This window comes from Tetranychus urticae, chromosome 2, assembly GCF_039701765.1.
Source record: "Tetranychus urticae isolate SD_2017Ah chromosome 2, NJAU_TeUrti_SD_1.0, whole genome shotgun sequence".
In the NCBI taxonomy this organism is placed as follows: Eukaryota; Metazoa; Arthropoda; class Arachnida; order Trombidiformes; family Tetranychidae; genus Tetranychus; species Tetranychus urticae.
The window spans coordinates 9,179,754-9,199,541 of record NC_142959.1 but is presented as its reverse complement, the minus strand read 5'-3'; the positions used below and the strand labels follow the sequence as shown (position 1 = coordinate 9,199,541).

The following is a 19,788-nucleotide window of genomic DNA, read 5'->3' as shown; positions in this document are numbered from 1 at the left end:
AGTTCCAGTACAATTTTCAAAATTTTCCCTTGGTTCATCGACTGGCTTTAATATTAATTCAGCTCGTATAACGGTAGAACCAGAGTCAGAGTCGTTAAGAAATAATCCAACAGAATTGAAAATATCTCGAGTTCCATTGACTGGTCCACCAAAAGCAAAAGTAAAATTCCTGAAAGAAAAGTCTCAGCCTCAAAAGCCAACCAAATCAAAACTCAAACCCAAAGTTACTACTAAATCAGGATTTAATATGCAAAAAGTAAAGACTATTAGCCCGAAAAAAGTTGATCCACCTAAATTAGTTACTAAGAGCAACAAAAGTCAACGAAAACTTGTCAAACCAAAAGTGGAAGCTAAAAAATCGAAGGCAAAATGAAAAGCAAAAGCGTTTCGCAAATCTTTGAACTGAATTTTGTTTTGTCATTAATTTTATACATAGACATATGCGCCATCTATTGTAAATGAAACATCTTATAATTTTCTTTCTTCACTTTATTTCAAATTTCCCTCCCAGTTTATTAAAGTAAAGAAACCCGAGGTAAACAAAATTTGTTACTCTAACCATGTGTTAAATTTATTCAGTTTATTTCAATTATTCAAACGTTATTTCTAATTGTGTTACAAAATGGTTAAGCTTGACGCAGATTTGTTGAAATATTTAGAAAGTGATGATTTTCGAGTCTTGACTGCTGTTGAAATGGGAATGAAGAACCATCAACTGGTACCTGGTTCTTTAATCGCTTCTATTGCCAGTTTACGTGGTGGTGGTACCTCTAAAATACTCCATAATTTAACTAGAAATAAACTACTAGTTTATGAAAGGGGTAAAAAGTATGACGGTTACAGATTGACTTTTCATGGTTATGATTATCTTGCTCTTAATGTTCTCAGTCATCGTAAAATTATTACACATATTGGAAATCAAATAGGTAAGCTATCTTTCATTCCTGCCATATTTAATGTTCAATGCCAGTCACTCAATGATCTTTTTTTTCTTCATCAGGAGTTGGTAAAGAATCTGATGTTTATATTGGCGCTAATGATGAAGGAGAAAGGTTTGCTATCAAGCTTCATCGTTTAGGTCGAACGTGTTTCCGAAAAGTTCATGATAAACGAGACTATCATAAAGGTAAAATTCACAATTGGATTTATATGTCAAGACTCTCTGCGAACAGGGAATTCTCTTTCCTAAAAGCTCTCCATGAAAGAGGTTTTCCAGTGCCTAAACCTATTGAAATAAATCGTCACTGTATTGTCATGGAGTTGATTGATGGAAAATTATTGAGCCATGTTGCCGATATCGAAGATAAGCCGGCTCTTTACGACAATTTGATGAACTTGTTGCTTTCTCTTGCCAATGATTATGGTGTTGTCCATGGTGATTTTAATGAGTTCAACATAATGCTTGAAAATGAAACAGCAAAACCTATTTTAATCGATTTTCCACAAATGATCAGCACCAATCATAAAATGGCAAGAGAGTATTTTCAAAGAGACGTTGATTGTATTGTTAGTATTTTCAAAAGAAAATATCACTTTGAAAGTGAAGAGATACCAAACTTCGATAAGGATGTCATCGTTAACGAAAATGATGAAGGAATAATAAACAAATTATCAGCTGAAGCTAACGAATACGAGCCTGTAATCAACGATAGTTATGTGGACATGGATTCTGAGCAACCGAAATATTCTCAAGAAAATTGTGATGACTCGAAAGATAAAGATACACATCATGATAAGTCAGATACAAATGAAAACAATGGAGAAAGAATAAAAATCATCGACCAAAATAATTCAGTTATATCTGAAAGACAAACTAGTTATAGTTTCAGTTCCGATGGAAGCTATGATGATTCCAAAATGCCAGCTACGGATGGTTCAAAAGCGACTTATTCGGTTGCAGGAAGCACTTTCACGACTGAAGAAATAAAAGCAAAAGTGAAAAAAGAATTCGCCAATCGCATCAGGCGTGAGGAATTGCGAACAGCATCTAAAAGTATCAAAGGAGAAGATTCTGCCGTTCGAAGACAAAGACGTGACAATAGTCTAAGAATCAAGGAAGACAAAGCTTTCGGAAATCAAGATTGGTTTGTACAGTAAATTGTGCAATAAATTAAAAACATTGATATTTTCAAGTAAAATTTTATGTTTTGAGATTTCATTATTAACGACTTTTAAGCAATTAACGAAAGTAATATCGCTAAAGGTTGTCATTATGATTATCCTTTAAATTATGGTATTTTTGTTTGCAAACTTAATCTTGTTCTCCTGTTTAACTGAATATACCTTGGAATAATGAAAAAAATTTAGGTTTTGAATGTTATGAATTTTTTATTGAACCCAATTGCGATAACTTTTGAAAATCGATGTCCATCTAAAGATTGTCGATTGAGTGATTCACAGTTAATTTATCTCAATGGTAATTAAATATTGTAACGATGAAAATGTGAAGATTTTCATTTGACATTTTGTTTGAAATTTTTAATCATCACAGATAATTGTAATTGATTTTACAGTTAAGTTCAAAGAGTAAATTGTTAAATTTTTGAATTTAGTTAACAACTTGGCCAATTGGAGGAACTACTTGTCTGAGACAACTTGTCTCACCTGGATTTTTGGGGATCTACAGGGTTACAAGCAAAGTTTCTTCAGGTAGGATCAATCACCTTTAGAGGCGCAGTAAGCAGTTTTCAATATAAAATCTGCTTTTTGGTTACATTTTGTTAGCGCATCTTAGATCCTACCTTTACATCAGCAAGTTTATCACTACCCTGTATAGAGAGAGTGAGGAACAAAGAAAGAATCATTTCTACCTTACAGGTTTAGATGGAAGTAAATAGTGAATAGCTATGTTTAAAGGCAATACTTGATTAGTTTTTATTAATTTTTAATGATTTCATTTCAAAATGAAAATGAAATTCAAGTTAATCTTAATTTATTTATTTTCTGTGTTTAACCATGGATTTTACAATTGTGATCAAAGGATATCATCAGATGAAACAGGTAAGATTATTCTATTTTTTACATGATAACAGTGTATTTAAAGAGACAGCGGTAAGATCACAGGTTAGGTAACCAAAGAGATGTCAAACATTGGAAAGCAGAAAATTCTAGCCAGTGTCTTTGCTCAGATTTTCAATTTTCATCATTTGAAATAATAATCAAGTGAGTTTGAATGATGCAAATTTAGGTAGATAGCCAACTCATATAGCTAATTAAGTCAGATAAAGTTTAATAAACCTCTTTTGCCCGCTTCTTGTTGGGGTCAAGATACAAGTTAACAATACCAGCAGATGGGTCAAGATTGGATATCTATTACATGAATTAGCCAGTTTTATCCATGACTATATCCTCCTCCATCACAAGTTTGATTTGTCTTCAACTTTAGTTTTTCAAAATACCGGTAAAATGCATTGTTTGGCTCTATCCGGTGTTAACGCACACTGTTGAGTTGAAGCTTTTAAAAATTTATTTTGTGATATGAAGATTTTAGCAAACCTGTCAATCCATTTTTTAAATAATTTTTTTCAAATTGTAAACTAATCATTATAGCTATTGTTAATTATTATTGTGAAAACAAAATGAGATTATTTATTGCTTTGAATCCTGGTTCTTCAACCATCGTGATCACCAAAATGTGACTATAGATCGTAATTTTTGTGTTTGTTTTCCCTTTTTGTTTTTGTGATAACTTGTGCTTTGCCTGCTGGATCAAAAGACTACGAGATCTCAAGATTACGTCGCGATGCACCTAATCAACCACCTTACTTTGACAAATCTTTATATGTGGTCAATATACCTGAAGAGAAAGAGAAAGGAACTGTGGTGACTAAATTGATAGCCAATGATCCTGAAAAGGGTGAAATATTTTATTCCATGTCTGCTGTGTTGGATGCTCGGAGTCAAAGTGTTTTCAGTATTGACAGCCTTTCAGGTGTTGTAACGACCACCTCACGTTTGGATAGGGAATCCATGGATCTTCATTATTTAAGAATAATAGCTGTTGATTCAGGAATACCTCCTAAAACTGGAACAACAACTTTACAAATTAATGTAAACGATGAGAATGATCATCAGCCTGTTTTCGAGAGAGCTTCATATGAAGCAAGTGTTAAAGAATCATTACCTGTTGGCTCAACAATCCTCAATGTTCGAGCAACTGACTCAGATGCTGATATAAACGCTGAAATTGAATACAGTTTACTTAATCCAACTGGTCCCAATGAAGCATTTAAAATTGATAGTAAAACCGGTGTTATAACAACACGAGCAACTCTCGACCGGGAAACCGTAAATAATTATGTATTGACTATTCAAGCTTCTGATTGCGCTGCACCGGTCCATCGTAAGCACGCAGAAACAACTGTTAAAATCACGATTCTTGATGAAAATGATAATTACCCTCAATTTTCAAATCGTTCATACACTGCCGTGGTTAGAGAAGATGTCGATTGGACTTCACATCCAGTTATAGTTACAATTTCTGCTACTGATGCAGACGAGGATGCCAATGCAGCAATCAGATATTCAATTATTGGCGGTAATACTCAGGGACATTTCCAGATTGACTCTTTGACTGGTGAAATTTCAGTTATTTCACCTTTAGACTATGAAACAACACGCAACTACAGGTTAATATTGAGAGCTCAAGATGCTGGTTCCCCGCCTCGTTCAAATACAACAAAATTGTTGATTAACGTTGAGGATGTTAATGACAATGAGCCCAAATTTTACAACAGCCTTTTCCAAGAATCAGTTATTGAAAATACACCTCCAGGAACCAATGTGCTTCGTATACAGGCTTACGATGATGATGATGGAGATAATGCTCGACTTACCTATTACATCAAAGGAGCATTGTCCATCAATGGACAAAGTGAAACAATTGTTGGAACCTTGCCCAATGAAATGCCTTTAACAATAAACAATGAGACTGGATGGATCATGACTACCCGCCAATTAGATTGGGAGGAGGGTAATTTGTATGAGTTTTCAGTTATTGCCAGAGATAATGGTTATCCACCAAAATCATCATCAGCCAATGTTATTATTCGCATTCAAGATGTTAATGACAATGATCCTGTTTTTGAACCCAAAACTTATGATGCCACAATCTCTGAAGTAGATCCAATAGGAACTCCAGTAATCACTGTAACAGCAACTGATCGTGATGAAAATTCGCGGTTAAATTTCCAAATAACCAACGGCAATAACAAGGGAAAATTTTCTATTTATAGTCAGAAAAATCAGGGACAAATCACCATTGCTCAACCATTGGATTACAAGACTGAACGTCGATATGTTTTAACTGTAACAGTCTCTGATAATGGAGGGCGAAGTGATATGGCCATGGTTTACGTCAATGTTTCCGATGCCAACACTCATCGTCCAGTGTTTGAAAAAACTCCATACTCTGTAAATATCCCTGAAGATGCTCCTATTGGGACAACTGTGTTGATTGTTGAAGCCAGTGATGCTGATATTGGCGAGAATGCTCGTATAACTTTTTCAATTGATGAAAATAGTGAGTTCAAGATTGATCCTATGACTGGATCCATTGTTACAAACAAACAATTGGACCGTGAACGAGTGGCCGGCTATACGCTTGTTGTTACTGCAACTGACAATGGTTCACCTCCTTTGGCTGATACAACAAATGTTGAAATTGAAGTTATGGACGTCAATGATAATGCTCCTAAATTTAAACAAGACTCTTATCAAGCATCAATCTCTGAAGATTGTCTCATTGGAACCAGAGTTACTCAGGTTCAAGCAACCGATGATGATTATGGTCTCAATGGACAAATTAGGTATACGTTTAATGGTGGAAATGATGGTGATGGTGCATTTATTATAGACTCTGCTTCAGGTATCATCCGAACCAACAAAGCACTTGACCGAGAATCGACAGCTAAATATGAGCTTATTGCTATCGCTCTTGACAATGGTATTCCAAGTCAATCATCAACTATTCCCATTCATGTGACGGTTGAAGATGTCAATGATAACCCGCCTCGATTTGAGACGGATATTTTACGATTTTATGTTCCTGAAAACTCACCAATTGGTTGGGTTGTAGGTGAATTGAAAGCTATTGATCCGGATGAAAGAGGAAACTCCAAGATTGAATATTCAATTGTTGGTGGACCAGATGCTAAAGCATTTTCTCTGGTCACTCGAAACAATGACATAGCCGAGTTGGTGACTCGAGTTGATATGGATTACGAGTCGCCCAAAAAAGTTTACAATCTAATTGTTCGTGCCTCATCAGTTCCTTTACGAAATGATGTTGATGTGCAAGTTTATGTAACTGATGTTAACGATAATGCTCCAATACTCAAAGATTTCTCAATCATTTTCAACAATTACAAAAATCATTTCCCGCTAGAGCCCATTGGACGTGTCCCAATGTATGAAGCTGATGCTTCTGATGTTATGCATTTTAAATTTCTGTCTGGAAACAAAGCTGGCCTTTTGATACTTAATTCAACAACCGGCGAGATTCGCTTAAGTGCCAGTTTAAACACAAATGTTCCAACTCGTGCCCGTTTTGAAATAAGTGTTTCTGATGGACTTAATGAAGCATCTGCGCTTTGCCAATTAACCGTCAACCTGGTCACCGAGTCAATGCTTTTCAACAGTGTAACCATAAGATTGAATAACGTAAAGCCAGTAACCTTTCTCTCTTCATTATATGACCGATTTCTCGACGGACTGTCAGCCATTGTGCCTGCCCCAAAGGAAAATATAGTCATCTTTAGTTTACAGGTAAGAAAAAAACCCAAATAAATGAAGAGAAAAACGAAAAGAAACAGAAAAAGAAAAATAAGAGAAGACAGAAACAAGAAGCTGAAAAAGCTACCTAAACAGACTTTCTTTTCTATGGTCTCGATCATTATCAACCCTCCGAAGCAATCTTAGTGTGCAAAGACCTCTAATGATGAGAGTCAAGTTCCTGCCTCTTACAAGCCCAAAGTGGGGATAAAAAACGTTGTACCTTAAAGCATTGAAAAAAAACTAATTCCCATGCTTTTCTTTCCCTATAAATTGCCTCTCTTTCCTTACCTTTCCGATTTACTTTTTTTTATATCTTAACATAGGAGGAGAAAATTACTAAGGGTCAAGTGCTAAGTATAAGTTTCTCGGCCCGAATACCCGATTCAAGTGACCTGGACGCTTTTTATCCGTCTCAATATCTACAAGAAAGAATCTATCTTAACCGTCCTTTCTTAACAATGATAACTGGATTAGAAGTAAGTTTAACTTGTTTCATTTCAACTTTCATCATGATTCTAATAAAAAAAAATGGTTATCATCATTATCCACATCTGAACTTTTGAAATTTAAAATTATAAAAAGCACATTAGCATCAAAGAAATTTGGATTCTTGTTTTAAGGTGCACCATTCAACTCATTAGATTTGCAAGATTCAAGAAAACCAACTGAGTTAACTAATTAAATCAATTGTTTCTATAATTTAAAACAACAACTGAACAAAAAAACGTTTTCACAAGCATAATGCATGTTGTATCTGATAAATGTAAGAAAAAAAACTGAACTGAGAAAGAAGCTTAGAAATGATGGATTCAAAGTGAACCGTTGAATGTGCTTGTAAATTGATTTCTTACCTTTCACTTGAATGATATGTGAAATTTAAGGTGTCGGTTGAAGCGATTTAAAAGTAGTTTGTCTATAAATGAAAAGATTGATGTTTTCACCTTACCTTTATCAAACAAGCTTAAAAATTTTGCAAACAACTTTCTGTTTTCCAGTCGCTCCAACATTTATCCTGCTAAGAAAAGGCCAAAATTAATGGATGATGATTACCTGTTCTCTTGCTTTCTTCTCTTTCTTTTTTTCCCTCTTTTGACCTTACTTTCACAAACCTGATTGTAAGGTAGAGTAATCTCAAGATAATATTAAGATGCAATAAAGATGAAGAGGGAAGAAAAGAGAGAGAAAATGAAAGAAAGATTATGGGTACAGAGTAATAATCTTACCTTTTTACGTTATTTTCAAAAATGGTTGGACTTGTCTTCATTTACATTGATTACCTTTCAACTCTCTTGGACATTTGCTAATATGAAATTGATATCTTTTTTTTCAGGTTTTGCCTTTCGATGATAACCTCTGTGTACGTGAACCTTGTCCCAATTTTGAACAATGCCTGTCAGTTCTTAAATTTGGAAATGCGTCAGACTTTATTAGCTCTGAAACAACCCTCTTCCGACCCATTAACCCGGTGAATACATTTGCTTGTCGGTGTCCATATGGCTTTACAGGTATTGTTTGGTTCACTCAACTATGAAAATATATGAACAAAACTAGAAACAATTGAAATCCGTTAAATTTAAAAGCATTAATCTCATTAAACCTTCATCTGTGCTGGCAAACTTGAAAATAATTTAAAATTGCAGTTTAAGCTCTTGATCTAAGTTTAATCAGCATCAGAATCAGAGTTTGAACTGTTCATTAATCTTTGAGTAATTTGGCCAATTCACGTTATGACGTCTTTTCAGCCATCAATCAGATCAGAATTGATTTTCCCTTTTTACAATATTAATCACATTTTGATTATTTTTTCCTCTGTCTTTAACAATTTTCATTTCAAGTTTAAAATTCATTATAACCATGAAAATGGTCATATATTTTCATAAATTTTTAAATTTCACTTGCATTATCTGGTACTTTACTGTATCTTTTAATTTAATTGTATGATTAAGATTTACTAAATTAATTTTCTTCTATTTTAGGAATGTATCATAAATATGAATGTGATACAGAGATTAATCTATGCTTTTCAAATCCATGTCTTAATGGGGGAACCTGTATAAGGCGAGAATCTGGCTATTCCTGTTCTTGTCCATCCAATTTTATCGGTCGTAATTGTGAATCCAACTTGCAAACCGATCATTGCTCTGACGGAGTTTGCAAAAGTGGCTCAGATTGTGTAAATATTCGTGACCAGCTCTCGGATGCTTCTGGATTGCCTGTATTCAAAGGTTTTCATTGTGCAAATTGTACTCATTCAGAATGGAGTTCACCAACCTGTGAATTACACTCTCGGTCATTTACCAAAGGATCTTATTTAACATTCCCTCCAATCAAGCAACGTAATCGTTTCAACATTAAGCTTAAATTTGCAACCCGTCGAGATAATATACTTTTATTTTATAACGGACGATATAACGAGGAACATGATTTCATAGCTTTGGAAATAGTCAATTCAACTATTGTCTTTTCATTTTCATTTGGTTCATCGGCTCGTCATCAAGTTAGTTTAGCTGCTTTACCTGGATATTTATCCAATGGTCTTTGGCATCTGGTTGAGGTCAATTATTTCAATCGAACGGCAACTCTAAGTTTACACAACTGTGATAGAGGCAACATGATTGGTTTACCTAAAGAAATTATGGATTATAATTTTGCTTGTACCAATTCAAGTACTTTTCAGCCTGAAGAAAGGTGCTTTGATCGAATGCAAACTTGCTTTAGATATTTTGATCTCATCGGTCCACTCCAAATTGGCGGACTGCCTCCATTGCCAACTACATTTCCCACCACAACTGATTCATTTGTTGGTTGTATTTCCCATCTAACCATTAATCATGAACTAATTGATCTCAACTCATACGTTGCCAACAATTTAACCACCCCTGGATGTTTAGACAAACGTGACTTTTGTCAATCTCATCCTTGCATGAATGGAGGAACCTGTATAGAAAGTTGGGGATCTTATATGTGCCGTTGTAAAGATGGTTATCTTGGTAAAGATTGTAGTCTTGAAAATGAAGTTGTCAAACATTTCAATGGCGATGGATACTTAATATTTGCTCCCCGCCTCCGACCCATCAGTATACCCTGGTTGGTTCGGTTATCATTCAAAACTTTGAAAAGTAAAGGTACAATTTTACGAATCCAATTGAGTCAGAAGACTTATGTCATTATTGACATTGAGGACGGCATATTGAGATATACTTTCGACAAGGAAACTGTCGTTGTAGCTCCATTTAGAGTTAATGATGGTGAATGGCATTATTTGGAAGCTAATTGGATGGCTAATGGAATCTGGTTAAATCTTGATTATGGACAATATGAAGCGAATCAAGATTTTAGTGGTGACATTCGTGGTCTTTTCATCTCCAAAGTTTCAGTTGGTGGTATTGAACCTGGTGAAGATGAGACAACTGCACCAACAGCTTCGATCCCATCATCAGCCAACATTGATCTAATAGGATTTAGTGGATGTATTCAAGGTGTTGATGTAGGCAACGCACGAGATGCTTGGCTGCGACCTTTGAGTGAAATAAATGTTGCTGAAGGCTGTCATTATCATGACCCTTGTTCATCTAATCCTTGCCCTCATCAAGCTCAATGTATTAACAAAGGACTCGGAAATTATGTTTGCAAATGTAATCCCAGTTATATTGGAACTGATTGTATTCTTGTTTGTGAACTCAATCCTTGTTCACCTGGTTCACGGTGTATTCCTTGGAACAATGAACAAGGTTATCGTTGTGAGTGTGATGAATTTCATACTGGACCCAATTGTGATGTACCTATTGAAAACCGATGTCCATCTAATTGGTGGGGTTATCCAATTTGTGGTCCATGTAATTGTGATTCAAACAAAGGTTACGATGGTCACTGTAACCAAACAACCGGTGAATGCATGTGTCAAGAAGCTCACTACCAACCATCAGGAAGTGATTCATGTTTTGCTTGCGATTGTTACTCGCGTGGGTCGTTAAGTAATCAGTGTGATCCAATTACTGGTCAATGTCAATGTCGTCTTGGTGTCATTGGTCGTCGATGTGATACTTGTGCAAGCTCTCTTTATGAAGTAACCACAAAAGGATGTGAAGTTATATATGATGGCTGCCCAAGATCCTATGCCGAGGGTATCTGGTGGGAACGGGGTTTGTTCAAAACTGAGGTCATTCAAAATTGTCCAACAGGTTCTTTTGGGAAAGCTAAACGTTACTGCGATGAAACAACTGGGTGGGCTGTTCCTGATCTATTTGAATGTACATCCAATTCATTCATTGAACTAGCTGATCAACTAGTTTTATTAGAGAAAGAAAAGTTTCCTTTGACAACTTATCTTGCCATCAAATTTTCACATGATTTAAAAGTTGCAATTAACTCAACCAAAGAGTTGTATGGAAGTGATGTTCTCATCTCTTATGGCATACTTAATCATCTGTTGCAATATGAACTTAACCAGAAAGGTCTCAATTTAACTCACAAACAAGATAGATATTATCTTTCCAATTTAATTTATGCTTCAAGTAAAATATTTGATATTGATTATCAAAAGTATTGGTCTAAAATGACTTACAACACTGAAACAAATGATGGCAATGGACCAGAAGTGTTACTCACCCTTTTCTCGGAATACAGTAAAATACTCATTGAAAATATGGAAGATACTTACACTGAACCATTTGAAATTGCTTTTCCAAACATGGTTTTTGGCTTGGATACCATTGGTTATGATGAGCTTTGGGAAGTCACATCAATTAAATCGCCCATTAATCACTTTTCTTCTAACTACTCAAACAATGTTCAAAAGCTGTCAACCTCACCATACCTTGACCATAATGTTCCTTCATCTATTGGTCCTGTCATTTCTTTACCTAAATACAACAATTATCCAATGAGAAAGCAAAATTCTGATGAAATAACTCGTCTAATTCCGTCTCTTAAAACATTGCGTTTGAAAGAACCAGATAATTTGACTTCATTTGAAAAATCTACACCAATTAACGGCTATTCCAGTGCAGGATCTCGAGAAAGCTATCCAAGAGCCATTTATTCATATGCAATTTATCACACCTTGGGTCAGCATTTGCAGGATTCTTACGATAGCTCAGTAAAACATCGATTCGGTGTCCCAGTTAAACTCAACACTCCTTTGACAAGTTTTGTCATTAGGCCTGCTGATTCCAAGATGTTTCTTGATAAAAATCTTAAACCTCGAATTACGGTTCGTCTAAAGACATTATCTTCTGAAGGTTACAACAACCCACAATGTGGTTACTGGGTTTCAGGATCAACCAGTAAAAGTCGATCAAACTCTCAATATGAGTCTAAATTTGGTAAATGGTCAACTCGTGGCTGTGAAATTACCGGTATTTTCCCACCAACCAAACTTCGCCGATCTTTTACTTATATCAATTGTACCTGTGATCGGATAGCTCCTATTGGTGTTTTAATGGACACAACTTCATCAAAGATTTATGTCGAAGAATCTTATGTTCTAAGTGTTTCCACTCTTGCTGGAATCTCCTTGTCACTGGTGATTCTGTTGATAACTCTTTTCCTTCTCTCGGTCATTCGAGGGGTTCAAACTAACAGCAATAGTATTCATCGAAACATTGTAATCTCAATGATTGCCGCTCAAACAATTTTCATGGTAGCAATGAAATTAAGGAATTCTCTTACTCAACGAGGATTTCCTTGTACAATGGTTGCAATAAGTTTACATTATACTTTTCTTTGTGAATTTTCTTGGATTTTTGTTGAATCCATTCATCTTTATCGTATGTTGACCGAAATTCGAGACATTAATCATGGTTCTATGAGATTTTATTATTTCGTTGGTTATGCTTTACCAGCTATTATAGTTGGATTGGCTGTTGGAGTCAAAGCAGACCAATATGGACATTATTTATTCTGTTGGCTTTCAATTTACGAAGGTGTCATCTGGAGTATGATTGGACCAATAGCGGCATTTTCATTTGTCTCTGTCATTATCTTTGCTTTAGCTCTTCGAGCAAGCATTCAAATCAAAGAGACTGTCTCTGATTATGGTAACCTTAGAACGTTACTTTGGCTCAGTATTATACTTTTACCAGTCCTTGGATCTACCTGGATACTTGCACTTTTAGCCTCGAATGATACTTTGGAAGAGTTCAATTTAGGATTCGTGATACTTTGCATCATATCATCTTTTTACATTTTCATTGGCTATTGTCTTGTCAATCGAAGAGTCAGACAAAATATAAAAATCACTTGGTACCGATTAAAAGGGATCAAATCAAATAATTTGGAAGAAAGTATTAGTGGAACAAGAACATCATTAGCTGGCAAAACTCCGATCGGTGTTATTAATCCTCTTCAAGGTGCTCATCTTGACGTTTTACACAGTCGAGGCTTTGGTATATCTACTTCATCAACAACAAGTCGATCAACGGCAACTAAAACATCTTCAAGTCCTTATAGATCGGATGTTCCTAGTGGTATATCGCCTTCCGTTAGATCACATCCCAAGAGTCGCCATCATCGTAAAGGTATTCGTGGCCGTCGTGCTGGACGAATGGGTTCGGAATCAGAAAGTGAAATGAGTTATCAGCCTTCTTTTGATTTGGCATCTAGTCACTCATCCGATGAAGAAGAAGCTGAAGCTATTGATGCACCAGAGCAAAATCATATAAACATCATGAGGCAACAATCAATGGCGGGTGAGCCAGATGATCATACAAATGGACTGGTTGTTTCAGCCTCTGAACAACATCACTTATCCCATCCACAATTTGTTGATCAAAAAAGATGGGGTTCATTCGGTATGAATATTAGGCAACCTCCAACTTTAACAATGGAGCCTCCAACACTGGAAGGAGTCCCATACTTACCACAACGACCATATAGTCGTTCAAATATACTAGCCATGGGACTACCTGAACCCGTTCCATTATACGACAATTCACCTGACATGAACATATCACAAGATGAAGGCTTATCACCGGGTTATAATGAAGAAAACGGTGAACCTTGTATTCAAGGAGCTCCTCAAGTTCACCAAAGGTACGACAGCTTACCCGTCCATGGTATGATGGCCAATTTAGATTCAGATCATAAAGAAATTAATAGTGTTGGCGTGCCACATGATAGAAACACACCAAGTCAGATGGAGGCTGAAGAAAGTGAGATTGGTCCTCAAATATATTCACGTCAATCTCGAACGGAATCTGATTCCGTTAATTCTCAAGAGGATTTAACAAACAATCCATATGGATACATACCAAGTCAAAATAATCCTCATTTCACTCAAGCTGCTATGTCATCCAATTCACCTCGAGGAGTTAATACACCACCAACAGACATTCAAAAATCTAAATCACACTCATCGTCTTCATCATCATTATCTCATGGCTAGTGAAAAATGCACGATTTTAAGTTGGAAGTACAAATCCTCATTATTTGATCTACTGTGTAAATTACTCAGTGCATATTTTGTATATCTTTTTGATGACCTACAATCCCAGTGATAATCATTAATTGCACCAAACTATCTCAAAATTAAGAATAGCATCTTGTTAAAATTAAGGATTCACCTCAAGAATTTATATTTCTAACTTGATAATCCTTCAATCGCCTTTTTATCCTACTTATCAACTCATTCAAATAATATCCTGACTAAAACACAGGCATATGCATTTAAAAACGACTAATTGCAATACAATGAGACCAAATTTAGTTTCCTCTAAGCTTTATATCTACTTCAATCAAATCAATGGATCTGTAACTGATAAATTGAACACTTTTCTTTGTAATTTTTGATAATCTCAACAATCCCGGTTGAAAAACACGCACTTAGGTCGATTATTTTAACAAAATGTAAACGACTAGACTGCCATTAGTTGAATCAGTTGTTTACAGGCAATTATTGTAAAAATATTTTACGATTGAAGAATGCCTTCAAAAAATTGATTGTAATAACTTACAATTTAAAAGCACAATTAACCGTTTCAACCAAGTCTCAAGACTTTAATGTCTAATACCTTTGCTTGATAATCAAGTTTCATTGTATTATTTAATGTAATACTCTTTCATCCTTAATTTATTAATTCATCTATCAACATTTAATTTGCTTGCCATATATTTACAAATGTATATTTGTGTATTTTTAATAATTTTCATCGTTTGTTTTTATGTAAAAAAACCAATTTAAGCTTGAAAGCTTCAAAATTCATAATAAATAATTTGATTATTGATGCCTTTCCTGACTCCGTTTTTTTACTTTTCATTACCACAACATATCAAAACAAATTTATATCATTGTCTAATGATTTTAAAATCAACAATAAAAAGTCAAAAGATTGAACTAGATCAAATGGGTAACCCAAATAACAAGGAAAGCGTTCAGATTCAGAGGACTTTCAAGAAATTTGAAACTGGGTAAGAAAATAATTTGCATCATTTACTGCCCCATAAATGGTTTTAAATCAAATAGAGGTTGAATCCAAGTTAAAAGTAATGAAAACATTCAACCTGAGACATGTCAAATTCAATGTTAGCAATTGTTTTGAGGAAAAAATGAGATCCGTAAATAACATAATAGCTTTATTATTATATTGAAAAGATGAAAGGCAAATGATGATGTTGGAAATGATAAACCTGAAGGATCGTCTCTAGATGAACAATTGTCATCTCAATTTGGTTTCACTTCATGAACCAACAATCAAGCACCAAAACATGATCTCATTTTATTTTGGCACAAATCTTTCTGTCCTTTAATCCACAAATTTTATAACACTTTTCATCTTCTTGAGATCAGTAAGGTTATATAAATGCGGCAAATTTACAAATCAACTTAATTTGTCAAATTAACTTAGTTCATACAACTTGAGATCATTCTGAACATCAATTTTGCTTCTTGTGTTTTAAATTGTCAACTTGATTCGCAATTGTTTTTCACCATGAAACCTGCAGTCTTGTGCTTTTCATCCTTCTTCGTTCTCATTCTCATCATTTACTTATTGGCCATTAACTTTATCCGGGATTAATTTTGGATTAAATCTATTTCCAATAATCCAACAATTTATCAATATCTGGAAGTATGCAACTCACTAATTCAAATTTGATAAAGGTTTATTAATTTGTGTATTCAAAGTAAGTCGATTTCAATGATTTAATGTCCATACATCTTTGATTTTTATTTTGCTAGAAATTTAAGAAAAATTTAATCAATTCAGTTCTTGTTTAAATTAGTGATCAATCATCCATACTTTATTAGAGGCTCAACAAATGGTCTAAATTGTTATATTTCCAGTCAAAGATGGATCATGTGAAGTTAACCAAATTCAAACCAAAACTCAACAGGAAAATACGAATCTAAAAAATCTGGTAAAATTATTGAACCAAAAAACCCAATCTGGAAATGCAATAAAATCAACCAGAAAGTGAACTTGGATTAAAACAAAACCCAAAATAATAGATTGAAATATTTTAATAGTCAACATTAATGTAAACAATCATATAATATCCGTAAAAATAAAGCTCTATTTATGTTAACAATAAAATCATTGTCTCTTCACTTGATTTAGGATTAAATTGTCTCTATTTAAACGTACAACTGTAGCTCAAGATCGAAGATGGCGAGTCCTTCATCCAGACCCGTGATTGCGGCAGGATTAAATCGGGTCAAATCCATTTTAATAGATGACCAAGAGAAATGGCCAAGATCTCGTAAATGTCTTGCAGCATTTTCCTTCACTCTAATTTGGTACAATTTAGACAATTACCTTGAATTTTCATCTCATCATATTGTTGCATTAATTTTCGTCTGTGTATTAACTTTTCTAGTCATAACTTACCCTCTTCGAAGCGCTTTGAAAATTAGCTTTTGGCTTTTATTTGGTTGTATTGTTTGGTATAGCACTTTATTTCAAATTGATTATCGGATTTATAACTCTGGAATTATCGCAAAGTTTAGATTTAAGGAATCAATAAGGAAATATCCATTCCATTATTTTGTCAAAAGACTCTTTCATATCTACCTTTTTGTTGTTTGTTTAATCAGTTGTGGTAGTTATCTTGATGATTATCCCACGAGCGATCTTATTATAGCGAAAAGATGCTTAGTCTCATCATATGCTAACATCAAGAATTCATTTCGAAAACAACGAAGACAAGAAACTGATGACCAAAACATGTAAACCATTCAAGGTATTAAATTTGGTCATATAAGTGACCGATCGATCAAATCAATATGAAAAATTGCGGTCTAGGACAAACAAAAGTAAAGATCATAACAAATACAGTGATTAAATTAATGGATAGACAAATTGATTATAAATGATTTGGTCAAAATTGTGACAAAATAACCCAAAACTAGGTTAATGAAAATTTTTTGTTTCTTATCCTAGACCTTCAATCTTACCCAAAGTCTTGGCTGTTAATGAAAATGTATTTTTCTTGGGAGTCAAATGCACTAGAAACAATCATTTGATTGCTGTACAATGAAAGTACAATATTAATGACCAATTTAGTTTAATCAATTGTTAACATTAAAATAAGTTTTGTAAAGAAAACAAAATTCACAATTTATTGTTGTTTAAATAAACTTGATTACAAAATGGTTAAAATTGGTGCTGGATTTTTGCTTATTTGTCTAACTGTGATTGTTCAACATAATTTTGTCCATACTACTTCTTTACCAATCAACTCAACAGCAATTAGACAATCACGGATAACAAATTGGCTTCAACGCTGGAACTTCAATCGTTTCACTGAATTGTTGCCCTCATTTCCAGATTTAGTGTCATTAATCAGTTCAGTTATTGGACCCATTGGTTTAACAAGCTATTCACTGACAACTGTTCTTCCAGCAGTAGTTAAGCCAGATTATGATTATATTATTGTTGGTGGAGGAACAGCGGGTTCAGTATTGGCTAACAGATTGTCGGAAGATGGTAAAAGTCGAGTTTTGCTTCTCGAGGCCGGTGTTAAAGAACCTGATATCAATTCAATTCCATTCATGAATCAATTGCTTCGCAAAACTGATACTGATTGGTCATACCAATCAACTCCTCAGCTTCGTTCAGGTTTAGGCTTGAAAGGTCATCAAATTCCCATTTCTCGAGGTAAAATGATTGGCGGTAGTTCAAGTCAAGGGTTCATGATTTATGCAAGAGGTTCACCTAAAGATTATGATAGATGGAAATCTGTTGGAGTAAATGGTTGGTCGTTTGCCGATGTTTTCCCATATTTTGTCAAATCGGAAGGAGCTTCATCACTCTGGGATTTTGAACCAGGATATCATGGATTAACTGGTCGTTTAAAGGTTTCCCAGTATTCATCCGCTTTGAATGTAGAGACGTCCATTCTTGGAGCAATTAGAGAGGCTGGTTGGCTTATTGGTGATTATAATGGTAAAAATCAGACAACGTTTGCTTTCTCACAGTTTACTATTGATGAAGGAAATCGAGTTTCTGCTGGAAAAGCGTATCTATCTGATGCGTCTTCCAGGCCCAATCTTGACGTTTGTTTAGAGTCTCATGTGCTAAGGATATTATTTGACGATAAGAAAGTTGCTACTGGCGTTGAATTCAAATCTTCTGGCAACTATTATTCAGTCTCAGTAACAAAAGAGATTATCCTTTCAGCTGGAGCTATTAACACACCACAGATTTTAATGCTGTCGGGAATTGGGCCCAAAGAACATCTTGAAATGCACGGAATTAAAGTTGTCGTTAATGCACCAGGAGTCGGACAAAATTTGCAAGACCATCCAATGACCATGATACCTTTTTTAACAGAAAAAGGATCTAGTTTTGTGTATAGTCGAGTATTTGAATTGTTCAACAATATTTATAAGTATGTTATTGAGCGTAAAGGTACTCTCGCCAGTCCGGGAACAAATATTGTCGGTTTTTATCGAACCAAATATGCAGATGATCGCCCTGATATACAGTTTCAGATTGAAGGGACAGCCTTTGGAGGATCATATCCAACTGCCTTTTTAGGTAAAACAATTATACACCTTTAATCAACCTATGATAGCAACTATTGCGTTGAAAATTAAAGCTAAGAATATTCATTCTCGTCCATTTCTCATTATTTGAAAAGACTGAAACAAAATCAAAATGAGCTTGAAATGTGTAAATCATTTTAAAGCATATTTGTGATAATCTATTTTCTGATTTCGTATTTTTTTAGGTTCATTGTACAATTTTCGGCAAGAGCTGGTGGATCGATATTTAGCTCCTAACACTCGTTTAGATGGTTTTACAATTTATCCCATATTATTACACCCAAAGAGCAAAGGTTCTGTCAAATTGGCTTCAAGTAATCCTCTTGATCCTCCTTTGGTTGATTTCAATTTGTACGAGAATGACCGAGACATTGAACGATTGATTGAGGGTTGTAAACAAGCTGTCCGAATCGCTTCAATGCCTTCACTTATCCGAATTAATTCACGACGTTTTCCTGGTTCACCTGGATTATGTGGCCAATATGAGTTTATAACAGATGAATATTTTAAATGTTATATACAAACAATAACACTAACAAATAATCATCCAGTCGGGACTGTGAGGATGGGATCTCAAGATGATAAAATGTCTCCATTAGATAATAAACTGAAAGTAAAAGGAGTTGAAAAACTTCGAGTTGTTGATGCATCCGTCATTCCAGAAATTGTTTCAGGAAATTTAAATGGTCCGATAGTTATGATCGCAGAAAAAGCAGCAGATATTATACTCGACCGTCCAGGCTTAAAAGCCCAAAGTCCGCCTATTAAAATTTGAAGCTGTTATAAATAACCAATCCTTATGAAACTTTTTTAGCAATTATAAAAATCAGCCCATGAAAGATTGAAGTTTATTAATAGATAATGTCAATGTGATCTTAAAAATTCAACTAAAAGCCGTTTTACTGCTGAAATAAGGTTAATTAAAGTTAATGTAATTAAACATCCAATGTTTGGCTTTTGGTAATTTATGTTCACGATAATTCTGGTCAACCTGCAAATGAGCTTTAAGTTTTTCTAATCAAATGTTAAAC

The 19,788-nt window shown here is 34.6% G+C and overlaps 3 protein-coding genes across 3 annotated transcripts; all 3 read left to right on the top strand.

Moving 5' to 3' along the window:
* The first annotated feature begins 559 nt into the window (after positions 1–559).
* On the top strand, positions 560–2,138 carry RIOK2 (RIO kinase 2). The gene is made up of 2 exons (XM_015926048.3): positions 560–926; positions 1,001–2,138. Exons 1-2 carry the CDS (start codon positions 623–625, stop codon positions 2,095–2,097), a joined length of 1,401 nt encoding a protein of 466 aa, XP_015781534.2. The 5' UTR covers positions 560–622; the 3' UTR covers positions 2,098–2,138.
* Positions 2,139–2,635: 497 nt separating this feature from the next.
* On the top strand, positions 2,636–14,996 carry stan (Protocadherin-like wing polarity protein stan). The gene is made up of 5 exons (XM_015926042.3): positions 2,636–3,000; positions 3,716–6,765; positions 7,098–7,250; positions 8,105–8,279; positions 8,751–14,996. The coding sequence occupies exons 1-5, from the start codon at positions 2,904–2,906 to the stop codon at positions 14,156–14,158; spliced, it is 8,883 nt and encodes a 2,960-aa protein (XP_015781528.1). The 5' UTR covers positions 2,636–2,903; the 3' UTR covers positions 14,159–14,996.
* Positions 14,997–16,279: 1,283 nt separating this feature from the next.
* On the top strand, positions 16,280–19,704 carry LOC107359373 (uncharacterized). The gene is made up of 2 exons (XM_015925856.3): positions 16,280–18,749; positions 18,943–19,704. The coding sequence occupies exons 1-2, from the start codon at positions 17,360–17,362 to the stop codon at positions 19,530–19,532; spliced, it is 1,980 nt and encodes a 659-aa protein (XP_015781342.1). The 5' UTR covers positions 16,280–17,359; the 3' UTR covers positions 19,533–19,704.
* The last annotated feature ends 84 nt before the right edge of the window (positions 19,705–19,788 follow it).

What these genes read in the sequence shown, in the direction of transcription:
- stan (XM_015926042.3), top strand. Translation starts at nt 2,904, where the DNA reads ATGAAAATGAAATTCAAGTTAATCTTAATTTATTTATTTTCTGTGTTT. An exon ending in TAGTCATCTTTAGTTTACAG is followed by an intron (nt 6,766 to 7,097) that starts GTAAGAAAAAAA and finishes ATCTTAACATAG; the next exon opens with GAGGAGAAAATTACTAAGGG. An exon ending in GTGTCCATATGGCTTTACAG is followed by an intron (nt 8,280 to 8,750) that starts GTATTGTTTGGT and finishes CTTCTATTTTAG; the next exon opens with GAATGTATCATAAATATGAA.
- LOC107359373 (XM_015925856.3), top strand. Translation starts at nt 17,360, where the DNA reads ATGGTTAAAATTGGTGCTGGATTTTTGCTTATTTGTCTAACTGTGATT. An exon ending in ATATCCAACTGCCTTTTTAG is followed by an intron (nt 18,750 to 18,942) that starts GTAAAACAATTA and finishes GTATTTTTTTAG; the next exon opens with GTTCATTGTACAATTTTCGG.
- RIOK2 (XM_015926048.3), top strand. Translation starts at nt 623, where the DNA reads ATGGTTAAGCTTGACGCAGATTTGTTGAAATATTTAGAAAGTGATGAT. An exon ending in ACATATTGGAAATCAAATAG is followed by an intron (nt 927 to 1,000) that starts GTAAGCTATCTT and finishes TTTCTTCATCAG; the next exon opens with GAGTTGGTAAAGAATCTGAT.